The sequence below is a fragment of the Chrysemys picta genome, chromosome 10 (assembly GCF_011386835.1).
Source record: "Chrysemys picta bellii isolate R12L10 chromosome 10, ASM1138683v2, whole genome shotgun sequence".
Classification (NCBI taxonomy): Eukaryota; Metazoa; Chordata; order Testudines; family Emydidae; genus Chrysemys; species Chrysemys picta.
Genome location: NC_088800.1, coordinates 20,739,941 through 20,758,689, shown reverse-complemented (window position 1 = coordinate 20,758,689; position 18,749 = coordinate 20,739,941). Strand labels below are relative to the sequence as shown.

Genomic DNA, 18,749 nt, shown 5'->3' with positions numbered 1-18,749 from the left:
GTGGGTCAGAGGAGAGAACATACTTTCAGGGAACAGTGCTAGGGATGTGGAAGAAAAGACACACCAAATTCATTAAACTCCTAAGAGCTACAAGACTGAGGCAGCAAGGGGAAAGTACTTTAATCCCACCATTCTAAAACTCCCTCGGGATGGCTTTGGTAGAGGTTACCATAGCACTATACCTCCTGTCCCTGTCCAGATTCTGTTGTAAGCAGCTAAATTGCCCTTCTTTCTGGAGTAAATCTCAATACTAGGCAAAGTGGTTGAAACTATAATAGTAAAGAACTGAATTATCAGATACAGATGAGCACAATATATTGGGGAAGAGTCAATGAGGCTTTTGTTGAGGGAAATAATACCTCACCAGTCTATTAGAATTCTTTGAGGATGTCAACAAGCATGTGGACAAGGGTGATCCAGTGGAAATAGTGTACTTGGACTTTCAGAAAGCCTTTGATAAGGTCCTTCACCAAAGGCTCTTAAGCAAAGTAAGGAGTCATGGGATAAAAGGGAAGGTCCTCTCATGGATCACTAACTGGTCAAAAGCTAGGAAACAAAGGGTAGGAATATATAGTCAATTTTCACAATGGACAGAAGTAAATAGTGGGGTCCCACAAGGATCCATACTGGGACCAGTTCTGTACAACATATTCATAAATGATCTGGAAAAAGGGGTAAAGAGTGAGAATAGTGAAGTGGCAAAATTTGCAGATAATACAAACTTACTCAGGATAGTTAAGTCCACAGCTGCGAAGCGCTACAAAGGGATCTCACAAAAACTAGGTGACTGAGCAACAAAATGGCAGATGAAATTCAATGTTGATAAATGCAAAGTAATGCATGTTGGAAAACAATCCCAACTATACATACAAAATGATGGGTTCTAAATTAGCTGTTACCACTCAAGACAAACCTTGGAGTCATTGTGGACAGGTCTCTGAAAACATCTGCTCAATGTGAAGCAGCACTCAAAAAAGCTAATAGTGTTAGGAACCATTACGAAAGGGTCAGACAAGAAAACAGAAAATATCATATTGCCACTATATAAATCCATGGAATGCCCACACCTTGAATACTGCATGCAGTTCTGGTCACCCATCTCAAAAAAATATATATATTTTTTTTAAATTGGAAAAAGCACAGAGAAGGACAACAAAAATGATTAGGGATATGGAACAGCTTCCATATGAGGAGAGATTAAAAAGTCTGGGACTAGTCAGCTTAGAAAAAGAGATGACTGAACGGGAATATGATAGAGGTCTATACAATCATGAATGGTTTGGAGAAGGTGAATAAGGAAGTGTTATTTACCCCTTCACATAATACATGAACCTGGGGTCACACCAAATGAAATTAAGAGGTAGCAAGTTTAAAACTAACTTAAGGAAGTACTTCATACAACCCACAGTCAATCTGTAGAACTTGTTGCCAGGGGGTGCTGTAAAGGCCAAAGGTATAAATGGGTTAAAAAAGAATTAGATACATTCATGGAGGATAGGTCCATCAATGGCTATTAGCCAAGATGATCAAGGATGCAACTCCATGCTCTGAGTGTCCCTAAACCTCTGACTGACTATAGCTGGGACTGGACCATAGGGCACAGATCACTCAAACTGCCCTATTGTGTTCATTCCCTCTGAAGCACCCTGCACCAGCCACTGTTGGAAGACAGGAAACTGAGCTAGGTGGACCATTGGTCTGACCCAGTATGGCCATTTTTATGGAGAAGAGAAGAGAAAGAACTCTCTCTGATAAACCTAGATCTGCTAGACTGTGACAAAGGCAGTGTCACTGTGACAATAGATCTTAATATGAGAAGACAAATGGGTGGGGTTCTAATGTCATCCAATGTATATCCGCAAACTGATGACTTGCTCACTCCAAAACTATCAGCACAATCTTGGCTCTGACTTGCTTGATTTTATTACCCTTCACATGAAAGGAAACAAGAGTGTGCATGGTATGGGCTAGAAGGAAGAACACTGAAACTTCATGTTGCCCATGCTACTTTATCTGCTGGAGAACCTTTCACATTCTGGGTTTTTTGTTTATCTGGTCTGGTGTTTTTTGCCACAGAAAGTCAGTGACTGACTTGACCAGACTGCACACACTCTGAATACCCAATTTCTGAAACTGTTCCCCAGGGTGGATATATTTTCTGCATAATGAACCTGATGACAGACTGGTTGGCTCAGCAGTTCAAACGGAAAGATGATTGTTCTCTGCAAACCTGAGTAGAACGATGGTCTCTCAGAGGAAGAGTTTGTTTCCCCCTTTGCCACACCAGTGTTACCTGACCTCAGAATAATGTGCTGATTCTGGCTAGAATACTGTTTGTTCAATGCAAGCTGGGCTTTTCAGCGCTCCAGCAGGTGGGGATCAAAAGCTCTCTCTCTCTGAAGTACAATATTTCCTTGGGTCAGATGGATGCTTAGACCGGATCCCCAAACCCAAAAAGCTTGCGTTCGGGTCCTGCAGGGGCATCCTTTTCATTGTTTCATCACAATGCAACACATTTTGTGACTGTAGGGGAAAGACTAGTTCATACTTATTGCTTTGATTGAAAGTGTCCTCTATGATAAGGAACTGTTTGCAGAGTTTGAAACCAGGGTACTAAATCCCAGCAGGATACAGTAACGTCAAACAACATCAGCAGAGCTCAGATTGCTGGAGAAATCTACCATGCTAATTGGGCAATCAGATTTTATCCTCAAAGTGATTCTCTGAAGGGAATACTAATCTCCAAGCATTTGTTAGGAGCAAGAAATCTTCTGCCAAGCGCCTCTCATTAACGAAGAGGCCTAGATTCAAGAACATCTCCACTCTGGCCACAGCCATTTTGATACACAAACTTCTAAATAAGCTAGTCATCTCATAGATCTTGTTCTAGAGTCATAGATTTTCTTGATATTGTAGGCAAGGAAGAGGGGAGAGCCTTTTACTTCAAACAATGCCCCTTAAAATGACCAATACAGTCTCTTGGGTACATTAAAGCTGTGAAGCCCCTCTTCGATGCACCAGTGGCCCATTTTCCTTAAGTAAGAAGGCATCAGCCTAGATATTGGGATAGGAGGACAGTAGGGTCTTCCTCAGCTAAGCACAGCATAAACCAATAGTTATGATGTAAAGTCGTAATAGTTTATCTAGCAAAAGGAAAAAAGTTATAGGTCCTCTGGGATTCTATCAAGTTGTCACTAAATACAAACGCAATGCCAAAACACAATCAAGAGAAGCAGATATCTGGTAACTTCCAATTACTTCCATTCTCTGACACTGCTATCCTGCTCAGTGATTCCCTAAACAGTAATGACCACAGGAAGCCAGGATATAGACTTTGTAGATACAAATCAGCCCAGGACACTTTCACCTTTAAGTATGTACTGTCTTGTTCTGTTACAGCAGCACCAGAGAATGCAAGTATATGGCAGAGCCCTGCTGTTTTGCACTCTACTTGGCTGAAGCCTGCTCCCGTCTATTGCATGCAGAACTCCCGCATCCAATTCCTCACAACAGTATTAAAATGCACAGACTTAATACCAGCCTCTGCAAGACCAAGATGCATCATCAATACACAAGGAAAAAAAATAATCTGGTATTAGTGTAAAACAGGGGTCGGCAACCTTTCAGAAGTGGTGTGCTGAGTCTTCATTTATTCACTCTAATTTAAGGTTTCGCGTGCCAGTAATACATTTTAATGTTTTTAGAAGGTCTCTTTCTAGAAGTCTATAATATGTAACTAAACTATTGTTGTATGTAAAGTAAATAAGGTTTTCAAAATGTTTAAGCAGCTTCATTTAAAATTAAATTAAAACGCAGAGTCCCCAGGACTGGTGGCCAGGACCCGGGCAGTGTGAGTGCCACTGAAAAAATCATCTCGCGTGCCGCCTTTGGCACGCGTGCCATAGGTTGCCTACCCCCGGTGTAAAACATCTGCAGTCAGAACTAAGTTTGTGTTTTCAACTGAGAAATTTGGTCTACAAATACATAGCAGCCACTATCACCCTAAATATATTCTATTCTGAATGTCTTCACTTCCAAGGAACTGTTCAGCCACTTTAAATCCAAGATGGGGCAAAGACTTCCTGCCATCTTAAAAGATGGGAAACAGTCTAAAACAGATACCAGAAAATCTGATGTCTTCTGGAAAGGGGCAAATTAACCAGATTGTGCAAAGATGATAAAACGATTTGCTAAGAATCTTCTTTTCTGCCCCTGAAGAAAAGACTGAATCATCTTGTGAGACAGGGAGGCAACTCAGAAATTCAAGATAGTCAAGAGGACCCACTGGTCTTCTGTGATGTGGACCCAATCCTTGAAGATGCCCCACCCCAAACAGAGAATGTATGAAGAGTAGAAGCCATTCACAGGCCGGAAGAAGCAGAGCTTCCAGACTGACTTGCGTAAAGAATGATTCTCTAATTTGACTTAAGCACCTGTCTAAATGGGGATTTTCTAATTAAAATTGGTAATCATGCCTGAATCTCCTTCAGGGAAAAAACTGTTTTACAAGCAGCCTTTATGGTGGCAACCTAAACTAGTCCCTTCTGCCTCTTCCAATGAGGCATCCACATATCATGAAGGTTTTATGAGTCAACCTCATGCTATTCTTCACCTTTGCAGGGTGGAGTTAACAGAAAAGAAAGTCAATCTCTTTAGCATGTCCACCACAAAAGGAAGGAAGTAAATAGCTACATTTAGTCAGGATCCAGGCTCATCCTTGCACTTCTGGTCAACCTAGGCTCTACTTCTGCAGAATATTTTTTGTCCTAAATGAGCAAGTGAAGCCAAGAGAGTAATGAAACCTGCTCAGTCAAAAACGTGCAACATCCTTGCACAGGACATTGTGACCTAAAAGTGGAGAAAATATCAGCACAACCTCCTGAGCTGTCTTTACCCCGGGGTCATTCTGCACCACTGTGCAATGCAGAATTTTTCAGAAATTAACGTGCACGCAGAATTTCCTTGCCCCCACAGAAATGGACTGCAGTGCTGAGGGCCACAACTAGCGGTCGCTGGACCCAGCAGAGCCAAACTCACACATAGAAGACACTGCCGGGGGGTGGGGGAGGGAGCTAGAGGATTCCCGGCAGCTACAGTTCCCAGCATGCCCTGGGGGAGGGAGAGATGGGAGCTTGGCTGGGCTGGGGAGGGGGTGGGGGGGAGGGGAAGGGGAGAGAAGAGGGCATGGGATCTGGGCAAGGGGGGAGAAGGGGGTTTGGGTATACTGGCTGGGGGAGCACAGTGGCTGGCTTGGGGAGGGGGGGGAAGGGGTTGTGGGTGTCTGGGCCCCCCCAGCTGGGCTCTGGGTGAGGGGAGAAAGGGGCAGAGAAACAGGAACTGGGTTGTCATGGGGGTCTCTTTAACTCTTTACTCCTGGGGGAATTTTTGTGTCTGTATTGTTACAGACATACTTGCTGACAGGTATTTTGAAATAAATTACCAAAATAACAAACTGCTGTTATTATGTAGTGTTATTTTGACAAATAAAATTTTCAGAATTTTAAAATATTGTGCTCAGTATTTTTAATTTTTTGGTGCAGAACTCCCCCAGGAGTATGACTTGCATCAAAAAAGGAAAGGAAGCAGACTGGGCCTGTGCAAGGAAGAAGGGGAGGAGACAAAGACAGTACATTTCACTGTTGGATGCCTCCTATCCAATTTACATAAACGGGAAGGATAACCTGTCTAGTGTGCAATAATGAGACAGGGCCACAGAAATTGCAAGACAAATATTTGAACAGCTGGTATGCAGTTTCCAGAAAGGTGTCCTAGAATTTCAATTATTCAAATACTCAAAGTTACTAGCTCTGTTAACTTAAAATATTCTCTTTAAACATTCCCCCATTTAAAAAAAATTATATATATATATATTTTATTTATTTTGGACAGGGCCACCATACTTCCATCTATGTAAAGATCTAAATTTTATCCTCATTGCAGCACCTACCAAAATGCTCTTTGGAGACTGAGGTTGAAGGTGAAGAGCAGATAGATAGATTTACTAGTCGGTTTACTTGTCAAAAGAAATAAAGTACTTGCAACACATTGTGATTGCTCAGGAGGAACTCAAGTTTGACAGAATTACCATACCCATTCTTCCAAACGAATCTCCAAAGCCCCGGTTCATTGCCATGTCACTCCGACCAAAATCTCTGTCCATACTTCCTCCCATTCCACCACGGAACATTTCTGCTGAGAATATACCAACAAACAAACACAAGTTGCAATAGATTTTCTGTTATATTTTCAACATAAGATGTTCATAAATTACATATTTCATGACTGCTCATGTAAAGGGAAAGTAGTTTAAAGCACAATTCTGAAGAGCTCACATTTAAGTTTGCTAACTTACCTCCCATGCCAGTTGCCATGCCTCCCATGCCGGTTCCTATGCCCCCACTCATTCCACTGCCCATATTTCCTCTGAAGTCATCTACACTCCCCATCCCTATGTAAAGAAAAACAAGAGTTTTAACAACAATAATGGATTAAAAGTAGAGGGGGAGAGAGAGAGAGAAAGTTCACCCACCTCCCATTCTGCTGACTCCGCCAAATCCTCCCATGTTAGTCATTCCTTTCATTCCACCAAATCCACCGATACCTATGCAATAAGGAAAAATGTTTTCTATACTATATTTTAAAGAAGTTAACAGAAAAGAAATAAAAAAATACATATACCTCCTCCCATTCTGTTCATTCCTCCAAAGCCTGGGCCATCCATTCCCATACCTTCAACCAAAAGTTATACATATAGTTTAGAACACAGAAAAAGATCTCTATTTCTACTCTGAAACATTTCTATTATTATTATTCCTGGGGGAATTCTGCACCAAAAAAATTTAAAATTCTGCATATTTTATCAAAACACCACCAATTTCAATTATTTGGGTAATTAATTTCAAAATACTGTCAGCAATTATGTCTAATAATAAAGACAAAAAAAAATTCCCCCAGGAATTAAAGAAGCCCCTACAACAACCACTTGTTGTTTCTCTGACCCCCTCCTCGAGTCCCGCCTGAGGGCCAGACACCCCCACACTCCCTCCAGGGCCCAGCTCCACCTCAGACACTCATGCCCCCTATCCTCCCAGAGCCCAGGGATTCAGAGGGAGAAACAGCCTGATGCTGGGTCCAGGGCTCGTACGGAGTTTCCTGCATGCCGCCTCCTTCCTCCAGGGCAGGGGTGACCAACCTGTGGCTCCAGAGCCACATGTGGCTCTTCAGAAGTGAATATGCAGCTCCAGGGCTGGAGCTGCCGGCGACAACTTTTAATGTGCCAGGGGGTGCTCACTGCTCAACCCCTGGCTCTGCCCCCACTCCACCCCTTCCTGGCCCCTTCCCTGAGCCTGCCATGCCCTCCACCCCCACCCCCACTCCACCCCTTCCCCTCCCCTGAGCCTGCTGTGCCCGCCACCCCCAGAGCTTCGTGCACACCACAAAACAGGTGTGCACGGGAGGAAGGGGGAGGTGCTAATTGGCAGGGCAGCCAGTAGATGGGAGGCATTGGGAGCGGGGGGGGGAGGGAGCTGATGGGGGGCTGCTGACATATTACTGTGGCTCTTTGGCAATGTATATTGGTAAATTCTGGCTCCTTCTTAGGCTCAAGTTGGTCACCCCTGCTCCAGGGCATGCCAGGAACTGCAGCTGCCAGGAACCCTTCAACTCCCTCCTGCTTCCCCTTGGAGTGTCTTCTATTTGCAAGCTGGGCTCTGCTGGGTCCAGTGGCCCCAAGTGGCCATCAGCACCTCTGCAGCCCATTTCTGAGGGGTTAAAAGGAAATTTTGCACAGAACATTAATTTTGCGCAAATACTGTATTGTGCAGAATTCCCCTAGGAGTAATTTATGTAAGTCAATTAATCAAATTCACACTATTCAAGGTTTACTTTGTTAGAGCAGACAACTTTTCCTGATGCAAGACCAAGAACCATTAACATTATATAGAAAAGAAATAAAAATATCCTCACCTCCTGGACCCATATTCCCCATTCCACCACCCATGCTCAATTGGGTTGCGCTGATGGGCTGTCCTCCTGGTCCAAGTCCCATCCCAATACCTCCAAGGCCACCTTTGAAAACCACAGTAAGTATCACCATCAGGAGTCAGGATTTCTGTTGCCACAATGAGACCCTACAAACATCATTCATGTCTTCTGGTGCAGACATAATACAGTTCCAAACGTCATAACATATGAAGTTCAAGGAGTAAGAAAGATTATAGCCCATACTCACGAGGTAACTGTGTCGTCTTGTTTTCCACCACACGGAAGTCTTCATGAGGAATTGATTTGTCATCCTGTTGTGAAATGAGTATTATTAGGAGAGATTTCACTACATTTTAGCTTAGCTAAAATTAAGGTACAAGGGAACGGGCAGACAACTCACCATTTTTACATGCATGGGTCTATCGAACAGGAACTGTCCATTGAACATAGCTGAAGACCAAGTCAAAGAAGTTTGATCTGAATACTGAAGGCAGCCTAACTAGTTTTAAAGACTCATTTTTATAATTTAGCTTACCCACCTCCCTCACCCTTCTTAGTGGTTTCCTCCCCCCTTCTCCAATCAAGAAGATCAGCTAGTTAGAATGACAGTTATAGACAATCACTGAACAAATCAGCTCCTTTTTCAACCTTAACTACTGGACTGCAGAGTCACCCTCTCTCTCCAGCCCCGTGATTATTTAAGTGTTTATCTGCATTTGAACAGTCACTGGGCAAGAGAAAGAGAAGGTTTCTGAATTCCAGTGGTTAGAGCACCCACCTCGGAAGTTTGCAAAACCTGGTACAGTCTCCCTGCTCCATTCTTTCATCATTCATCCACTATAGAATGGCTTCAACAAGAGAAGCTGAGGAAGCCCCACATCAGAATATCCCATAGCTCAGGGGTTAGAGCATTTTCTGTTCAAACCCTCTCTCCCAAAGAGGTGGTGGGAGAGATGAGAATTGTACCTGGTTTTCCCACATCCCAGCAGAGTGCTCTAACCACTGAGCTAACAGTTATAAGGTAGGCACCAGCAACACCACCTGGATTTTGAATGGGACCTGATCTGGTGCGTGTGCCCAGAGGCTGCCCCAAGCCACACAAGCCAACGAATTCTTATCTTCCCCTGGTTCATGAATTGCGCTGGGACTTAGGCACCTGGATGCCTAGAGTAGAATTGGACATGCCCCAAGGTCTAAAACCTAGAAGGAGTTGCGTGGACTTCAGTGGCGCCATGCATGGGGACTTACGTGCCTAATACTGGAGTTTAGGCACCTAAGCTGTTTTGTGAAGTGCATTCAAGGTCTTCATGTACACAGAAACTGAAGTTTAGCATGCACACAAACCAGCTACAATGCAAATGGATATAGTGTAGCTTTAAATCAATCACATACACTCATATACCATTCAACACAAACTGAATCCACATTTAACAAATTGCTCCTTTAACCAGATAACTAATTCTCAAAAAAAATAAAGGATACATATTGCCTGAACTGCTTCAATTGCTTGTTCAAAAGTGACTGTTCCCATTCCTCGACTCTTGCCATCCTTGTCTTCTTTGATATCTGCACGTTTTACAGTTCCAGCAATGCTGAACACCTCCTTTAGTTTTTTCCAGCCAACTTTAAAGTCAAGCTGAATATACAAAATTACACAATTCCAATACATTTATCTCTTCTCATTAAATAATTTAGAAGACATTTTACAGCATAGTAACTTTTTAAACTCCTAAAAACAATACATTTTTATAGCACATGTCCACCACAGTGAGTCTAACAAGTTAAATCTCTTTAAAAGTGATGAATTTATGTCACTTCTGTATGCTCCCCTCCTCCTCAACTTTTAACATGCTGATTAGGAAGGGAATTTTTTTTGCAGTACCTGCATTCTCTTAAGTACCAGTTTGCATTTAAAGAGAAACTAGTTCTAGTATTTCTTAAATTTGTGCAAATTCTGAGCTAGTAAAAAATCAAAATAAACGATCGCATTGAAATAATAATGTAAAATAGAGTTTGTGTTAATGCAGAATAACTGGCAAGATTCTCTGCACAAGGTGGATACACATGACAACAGATACACTCAGTTGTAAAGAAAAGCCAAAGTTATTTACTGGAAATAAACCTATCTGTAAATACTATTTTAAAAAATTGCAAGGAAGGACTACAGCAGAGTGAAGACCTTCAAAGAGACCTACTAGTAGTAGTCTGCTGCTCCTTAAAATCCATTTAACGTATTTCGTTTTTACACCCAAATCTGGACTCATGCATGCACTCTCTCTTCAGTTTCAGGAAAGAAATACCAGACCTTAAAATTCATATGCATTTCTTTTTAAAGTGAAGAGACAGAGTGGATTCTCTTGTATCATTCACAGAGATTGGTACTACTGAACATAAAGATTTTTTAAGATAGACTAGACATTAACATTTTTAAATATGTGTTTAAACTTACATTAGCAACAAAAATAGTGGACCCAAGCCTGCCAGCCTGCAAATTACTAATAATCTCAGGAGGAATGTTTGGATTATTGAGAATTGAAGGGGGTAAATTCATCAATCCAGGTGCCATATCAGGTCCATGTCCTCCTGGGAATGGTCCTCCCACACGCTGCAATGCCCTGCGAGCATGTTCACCATCAGGATCCTAGAACACATTTAAAAGTAAAGCTAACATATTCATCAACAGCAGGATTGACAGTTGAACAAAAAAGAGAACTATTTTAAAATTCCACAAAAATCCATCAAAATCAACTAATATCCTTGTCAGCATCAGCAGAGGGATCAAGCACTTAATTAGCATGGAGACCTAATTCCCTCACCTCTAGAGGTGGGTCCTTTCAGATGAGGGTTGAGGCATATTGGCAAAGCACTTGTGGAGGAAGCGTGCACTGCCACTTCACATGCTGTACCTAGCCTATGGACAAGTAGAAAAGATTTCAATCTAATGGGCTGTCAGTCTAGTACCTTCTTCCAAGCACTGAGTTAATTCAATGAACTTTATTTTATTTGTTAATTCCATGATTAAAAATGTAGCAGAACATTCCAAAGAACTATTATAGGACCCAACACTATATATTACATTGAGAATTTTAACACTTATTTGAGATCTCAATTTGCACAATCACCCTATTTCCACCCCCATCCCACTACAAAATAGTCGGAACAATCTGACTGGCAGACTAGAGTTAAGAGTCATATTTTGATAAAAGTATAAAAACTGAAAGTAATAGCCTGGGATGAAAGAGGGAAGTGGTAGGAAGTTAGGAGGTATCGACCATTTAAAAAAATAAAAAAATAAATAAATGGCATTTGTTTATTTTGGCATACTACAGTCTTTAGGATACATCATGATTTTGTCACATTAGCTCACAGAAGGCACAATGCTAGGGGACCAACAGGCGCCTGGCTGTCTAAGGAAACATAAGAGGCCTCTCCACTATAGAAAGCAGAAGATATGTATAGCTAATAGACCACCTAATGTTAGTGTAAAGCCACTTCAAGTGTTCCTAGAAAAGATTTAATCAATTCAAGCTAAAACAAAGTAACATTCATACCTCTTTAATGTTCAGGGGTCTTCCACTAAGGTCATATTTGTTCATAGTTTCTAATGCTTTCTTTACGAATTCTTCATCTTTGAATTCAACCACACTTAAGAAGGAACAAAATATTTAGAGTATTAAAGTAAAGTTAATTTTAAAAAGTTAGCAGAATCTTTGTACGGTAGTGTCTTTCCGCACACACACAAACAAAAACTTACCCACAACCCTACATCCATGATGAAGATTTGTGAACACATGTAAGGGGGGGGGGAGGAAAAAAAAAAAAGGAGTGAGTCAGTAAACGTAAATTTTAAGATTCCATATTATTGTTAAATAACTGTTCGTTAAATTTCAACTCCAGAATTTATAAACACATGCTTTTTACTGATAGCCAAAATTTAAATTTCACCTAGTGTCTTTTGAACAAACATACTTCAGTGGATATTACAATTAAAAAGCAAAAGACAATATTCTAAACTCCATTTTATTCTCTTTGAGCCAAACCAGAATTGGACTATAGAAAAATGCCACACAGATCGATATAAGGACAGTTAAAAGAATGTGATCAGCACACTCAGTACAAAATTTGAGTACAAAATTAAATTCCATATACATACAATATACAAGGATTTTGTGTACCTTTCAGAATTACGTTAAAAAGTTAAGTTACTTTTCATGAAAGTAAATTATCGACTGCACCAAAACCCATTTAAATAAAGCAACTAGTTTAGGACTGCTTTAAGTGAGCAGTAATGCAGAGACTAAACTGAAAACACACCATTTTGTTTTACAAATGTTAGGGAAATCATTTACAACAATTATTCCTGCTTAGTTAGAATCAAACCTGCATTTCTCAGTTCATACAGCAGGTTCAGATCTATTATAGTTCAAACTTTTGACTGAAAAAAGACAAAGGAGCTTTAACATTCTTCACTCTAAGTGCCTCATTGCTGGCATTCTCTTGGCTGCCAACCACCTCCTTCCATTCAGTTTAAAAAACAGGCAAATTCAGTAAACCAAAGTGTTCAGCGCACTAGTCCTGTAAACTCTCAAATTAGATTCTTCAAACAGTATAGTCTATACATTTTTATACTTATTGGACTCAAATAAAAATATTACACTTGCAAAATTTGTCAGTTCAGTAGGTTTTTTTTAAAGTCCTTTACATAAAACAGATCTAGAACACAACAAAAATCCTAAATTAAAGTGTTGGCTGAAAAGTATTACCTTAGAAGAATTAAGTAAATGCCATTTGTTGACTTTTATAAAATAAACTCGACCCTTACAGCCAGCTAGTTTGATTTACATGAAAGTGTCAGACTGATTCTAATACAGAAGCCTCAAGTCTATCATAATAAAATAAAAATGAAACTTACTTTCCAAAAACTGGTACAGGTATTATACAAAAATAAAACTGCTGAGGAACTTTTAAGCCTCTAGCAGATTGTTGCCCACGGCACTTACCCTTGATTTTCCTTCAGCATCCTTAAACAGCTCCACGTATGTAACCTCACCAACTACATAAGACATACAAAGGGAAAATACCAAGAGACAATGCATTTAAACACCAATATCTTGCTTTACTGTGCCCCTGTGCACAACTCTACAGAGAAGCACCTATTATTCACCAACAATCAAAACCAGACCAACATACCTCCTGTCAATGGCTATATAATTTAGCTAATTTTCAGAAATATGCAGCAGCCACATTCTCAAGAGCTATACAAACAACTATATTTAACCTAATTCATACTACAGATCATATTTTGGCCAGTATGATATAGTTGGTGAACAAATTCAGATACACACTTGGTCCCTTAACCTATCAAATTAGAACATCAACATTAGCACTTTTCAGTGACATTTGTCATCCTACTCACAACAGCTGTTTTAAGGTGACTTTCTACCTGAATGTCTTCAATCATAAGAGTTTGCCTTCAATATAATAACCAAATTTACAAGTCAAATATTTCACAGCAAGCCACACACTTTCTAAAGTTTCGGTGAATAAAACCAATCAAATAGTCATGTCACCTTACAACAGATACACCAAGCAAAGTTACAAAAAGTTTTTGGCATTATTTAACAGCCTAGAAGCCAAGTGTGCTTTGCATTACTTTTAAAGAATCAATATTTTCAAGAAAAATAACATCTAACTTTTTACAGAATTCTTATTAGAGTTATTTTCCCCCAAACTGTCCAGAGTAAAACATTTGGGGTGTTCAGATTACTCTATCAAAACTGCAACAGCAGTAACACACTTTTAATATAGATCTCCAGACAGTCAGTCATGGCAGTAGTGACAATGCAGACAAAGTTAATTCCACAGCCAGATTCCACCAAGGAAATACAAAACATCTTTTGAAATACACACTAAGTGTATTGCTTAAATACAATAGCCCTTTAAAAATCTACAAAGACTACAACTAGACAAAACACAATCTCTTTAAAAAGTCATGAGGGCATGCATATGCTGTTGGCTCTCTACTGTCACACTAAAATGGCAAGATTGTAAACACTTCATTTTCCCATACTACCCTTGCAATGCAGTTGTCTCAAATGAAAGAGTGGGGGAAAAGATAGACGTATCGAGTAAAGGCCCAAAAAAAAAAAAAAAAAAAAAGCAAGTCAAATCTGTGTGGCTCAAAGGACAAAAATATTTTAAGTTCCTCCCCTTCCTATATGAAGTGGGTTATCAGGAGTAAGTTACCTTTTTCTCTCATAAGATCTTTAATAGCTTGCCATTTCATGTCATATGGGATGTTGCTAATGAAAACTCTGTTACGGTTAATAGTCTTCTTTTCTCCAGTGCCTGAATTCTTGTCCTTTGAATAGGGATGGAATCTATTCTTGTTTCCAAGAGATGGAATTGCCTTCGGTTTTGGAACATACTTTTCCTTCACAGGTGCTTTCTCTTCCTTTGCTGCCTCATCATTATCCCTATATTTTCAAGAGGCAGACAGATTAGTTTTGCTTTGAGATAATGGTACAATTCTACATTAATAGGGCAAATCCCACATTTTGCATGCTATCAGCTTTGCAACTACCATTCAGAACTCCCTAGTTCCCAAGATATTTTAAGAATTATTTCATTTTAAACAGTCTCATTTCATGAACACATTGTTTTATTTGGCAACAAAATAAGAAGTTAAAGTTTGCAACGAAAGGCCACACTGTTCCATTGTAATCACAGTAAGGAAGTCTAGTTAAGTTGTACTTCTCTACTAATATGCCTGTCAAATTCCAGCAAGGTGGTGTTATAAAGAAACTGATTATTAAAAACTTCTGTAACTGAGATGTATCATTCTAGTTATTACAAGCCTTGAGACTTAGGAGTTTTAAATAGTGTACTGAAAGGTCTTTGCATAAAACATCAGTTGTGATTACGCAATATTCCTCTCATATCTAAGTGTTACAAGATTGCAGAAAAGGTGGATTTGGAACCCTCTTGCTTAACTTATTACATGAGCAAAACAGTATCTTCAGAACGCCTCACAAGCTGTATTTGTTTCAACAGGCTTGCAGGACCTAAAATTTTACATAACATTTTGACACTTTCAGAGTGTAGCTGAAATGACCTAAAATACACATTTCAGTTCTATACATACAGTTCATCGCTGGACTGTTTGGTTTGTGTTTATTGAAGAATTATGAAATTAGGAACCAAGATTCTCTTCATGAAAACTACACCTTCAAATGTAATCAACCTGCATATCCTGAGTGTGCAATAGTCAATTTATTACTGTTGCGCTAAGTAAATGAAAAGTTCTACAGTGTGGTCCCATTTATTATCCATTCACAATGCCAAACTCCATTTTAGGAATTCAGAGCATGACTCTGAAGCAATTACTTTTCTTAGAATTAGAAAGCACTGGTGTGAAATGGGCTTTGTAGCCAAAATATGTAATAATCAAGTTAGTTGAGAGATTACCTCAAAGTTTATATCCAAAAAAGCTATTATAGCCAAAGAGATTATATCCAAAAAACAAGCATATGTAGGTATTTTCATATTTTACATATAGCAAAACAATCTCATCACCTGAGCATTCATAAGGAATATAGAAATCCATAGATGCAGAACTTCTGTGCATCCTAAAGGAGAGGCAATGTTTTCTGTAAAATATGAGCTATCACTTTAAATAGTTTCTTCCTTGACTACAGAGAAAACCTTCCAAACGGGATTCAAAGCAGCATTACCTTTGCGGTCTGGAGACCAACTGAAATGACAACTTTAAGAGCTATGAACTTCATTATCTCACTTTAGTGGGGAATCCATTCAGTCAGAAAAAGTCAATCAGTACAGAATTCCCATGGAAGTAATGAAATTAAGCAATACAGGGACATCAGTTATAAATTAGCTAATTAAGGCCAGGGATTTTGTCTTCATACTGTACTTGTCTGTAGAGCAGCTAGCACTTTTTTATTGTTGTGTAAGTGTTTATATTTGACTTCTTGACCCAGATCCCCAAAACAGCAAGAATTTTTGTTATTAATCAAATTTTACGTAAAGGGATTTTTTGTTTGTTCATTCTGTGGTCAATCACTTGATAGTTAGATTGACCCAATGTAGTATGCATCAACATGTGCTGGGGCCAAAGCTGAGTAGGAACAATAACACGATTCTAAACTTTGATTACAATCAACAGCATTTATTATTAGCATACTGCATAATGCTTAAATAAGAACAAGAAACACAATTAAACTGATTTTTATTTCTGATTCCAGATATTACTAGTAATTAAATTTTAACTAGAAGACTGCATCTGTAGGAAACAAACTGAGGCAAACATTTAAATCCAAAATTGTGCAGAAAATAAACCTTAAAAACAAAATAAATAAAAGATAAATCTTCCAAGCTTATGTATAAAGAACCCATAGAAAAAGATTACAAATCTTTAATATGCAAGTGATTTCTCATGATACGAAAGTTAACAAAATACGTACAGCTCAGAATTCTAGTTATTCAATGTATTTTGTTGAAGAAGTTATTCTAGGAACTTCTATTGGTTCTGTTCATAAGCATCCGTACGAACCAGTAGGTGGGTACAAAGGGGCAGTGTAGGATGTTCCACAACTAAGTGCCTGATGATGCAAATTTTTAACTTAGAGAATTTTTTCACTTGACCAGAGCTAGGAGAGCCGGGACTACATAAGTAGTCCTATTACTCAACATAGTAAGGTTAAGTAGGTGCATAAGTAATTGCAGGATTGGAGTCCACCTGTCCACTTTCACGTAAGCATTATCTTGTTACAGGAGAATTTGAACAGACTGAAATTTGTCTTTTGACACACATTAAAATTAACACAATGCTTTCTGTACATGCAGGGGGAACAGAGGGGGGATTATGTGTACATGAAACCCTGATGTCCAGGATCATATCTTGCATTGCTTTCTAAATAAACCAACTCCCCAACTCTACCAACAAAAATATAGGGTAACAGGTTTTTTGTTAAGTCACTACCATAATTGTTACATTCCCAGAAGAAAATGAAAAACTGTGATTACCACTGTGTTGCATTTTGATGTTTGCACAGCAGTTTGAAAATGCAAGGCCCTACATATGGCCTCAAACCAAGAATACAAACCACAAAAATCAGGAGTGTGAGCATTTAGAGCCAGGTGCACAACAAAGGAAAACTTGGCCTAGGTTACCCCAAGGTATGTAAAATATAATCTACACAAATATCATGTGTGGTCAAAAATACCTTCATTCTTCACTCCTTTTATGAATGTTTTTATTCTGAATCTGACCTCAAGTGTGTTTATTTACCACAATCCATACTTTTAAAATTTCAAATGTCAACACAGCTTTCAAACAGACACCATGTATTAAAAGAAGTCTGTAACAAAATATACTTTCTTCCCGGGTGTGAATTGGGTAAAGTGAGGAGCTGAAAGTTGTACTGATTTGAGATCAAAGACTTCCTATGTTCAGCCTAGTAACAGTTTGAAGGTCTGATGTCAAGAACCATCAGCCCTAGAAAATCCATTTGCTTTATTACATTGGAAAGCTGAAATTCCAAGCTTCCTTATAATATTTGGTATCTGTCCCTGACAGGTCATGGTTTACTGGATCTTAAAATAGCACCACTATAATTTACAGGAAAGCTGTTAATTTTTAAAACCTGTGTTAAAATGTGTTACAAGTACAGATTTTTCTCTATCCACCTGCACAAGAGGACTCATGGTTCTAAGACAACCTGGCCTTACAGATGGAGGGATACCCCCCCAAAAAAAAGCAGCAATGTAAAGTTACAATACATCTCCAGAAAAGCGTTGTATAAACAGAACAGGTTATGGTATTTGAAGGCATTAAGGTTTCACTACTCAAAAGCGACCTGTGGCTTGCCATGGAGTAATGATCAACTCCCACCCATATAATCCTCACATACTTACGGTCTATGTTACACGCACGGCTTGGATTCAGCGAGCAGACACACCACCATGCAAGGAAGCGCACTACTCCCAGTGATCACACCGAGAAACCTCACCATCGTTAATATCATGCAATTGCCTTGCCTCCTGCCTTGCCGCAGGGCCATGCTCTCCGTGTTCCCAAGAAGAGGCTAATGGCATGGGGGAAGCAGCCCTCCCCTAGCGCAGCACCCCATCGCAGGGCAGCCCCCATAAGCCTCCCCTCCCCCTGCTCTTAGCCCCCTCCTCCGACCTCCTCGTTATCCCCTCCTCCACACATGGCCCCCAAGCTACACCACAACGGCTAACACTAACGGGGAGGGGCGGGGGGGCTCTACTTCCCCTCCCAGGTGATGGGGGCTCCCCCGGACTGTGTAGCCCCATCCACTCCACTCCTGGAGGAGGAGGAGCCTTGCGGAGGGAGGGGGGAAGGAGAGGACGGGCTGCCTCTCTACCACGGCCTAGGCGGCCCGCTGAATCCCCGCGCTCAGGTAGCCCCGTTGCCTGGCCCCCGCCCGCTTGTCCCCCGGCTCGGAGCCCAGGCCCAGCCCCGCACACACATTTTGACGCCATTGGCGCTGCCGCCGCTCTCGGTCGCTGTTGCCGCCGCCGCCTCATCCTGCTGCTGAGGCTGGTTGTCGGGGGCGGCTATGGCCTCCTCCACTCCCCCCGGTGGCGCCGCGGCCTCCGGCTTATCATTCTCCGCCATTTCCTTGCCGAGCTCCTGTGCCGCCGCAGCCGCTGGGTTTGAAAAGGCCCCTGAGCGCCCTGGCCTCTCCGCGCCGGCCCGGCCAGCTCTCGCGAGAACAAGTCCG

The 18,749-nt window shown here is 40.6% G+C and overlaps 2 protein-coding genes across 2 annotated transcripts in view; one reads left to right on the top strand and one right to left on the bottom strand.

Moving 5' to 3' along the window:
* Window positions 1-4,801, top strand: part of SLC24A5 (solute carrier family 24 member 5) — a 22,774-nt gene extending 17,973 nt beyond the window's left edge. Inside the window, exon 9 of the mRNA XM_042841844.2 lies at window positions 3,400-4,801. Coding sequence (XP_042697778.2) covers window positions 3,400-3,599 — 200 coding nt within the window. The 3' untranslated portion in view covers window positions 3,600-4,801. The remainder of the gene's footprint in view (window positions 1-3,399) is intronic.
* MYEF2 (myelin expression factor 2) overlaps window positions 1-18,749 on the bottom strand; it is a 25,306-nt gene extending 6,557 nt beyond the window's left edge. The window contains exons 1-14 of the mRNA XM_005304028.4: window positions 18,495-18,749; window positions 14,230-14,459; window positions 12,984-13,036; window positions 11,738-11,745; window positions 11,535-11,628; window positions 10,433-10,624; window positions 9,466-9,619; window positions 8,384-8,433; window positions 8,231-8,294; window positions 7,966-8,067; window positions 6,679-6,729; window positions 6,530-6,601; window positions 6,353-6,448; window positions 6,091-6,192 (exon numbers count right to left, since the gene is read on the bottom strand). Coding sequence (XP_005304085.1) covers window positions 6,091-6,192; window positions 6,353-6,448; window positions 6,530-6,601; window positions 6,679-6,729; window positions 7,966-8,067; window positions 8,231-8,294; window positions 8,384-8,433; window positions 9,466-9,619; window positions 10,433-10,624; window positions 11,535-11,628; window positions 11,738-11,745; window positions 12,984-13,036; window positions 14,230-14,459; window positions 18,495-18,643 — 1,417 coding nt within the window. The 5' untranslated portion in view covers window positions 18,644-18,749. The remainder of the gene's footprint in view (window positions 1-6,090; window positions 6,193-6,352; window positions 6,449-6,529; window positions 6,602-6,678; window positions 6,730-7,965; window positions 8,068-8,230; window positions 8,295-8,383; window positions 8,434-9,465; window positions 9,620-10,432; window positions 10,625-11,534; window positions 11,629-11,737; window positions 11,746-12,983; window positions 13,037-14,229; window positions 14,460-18,494) is intronic.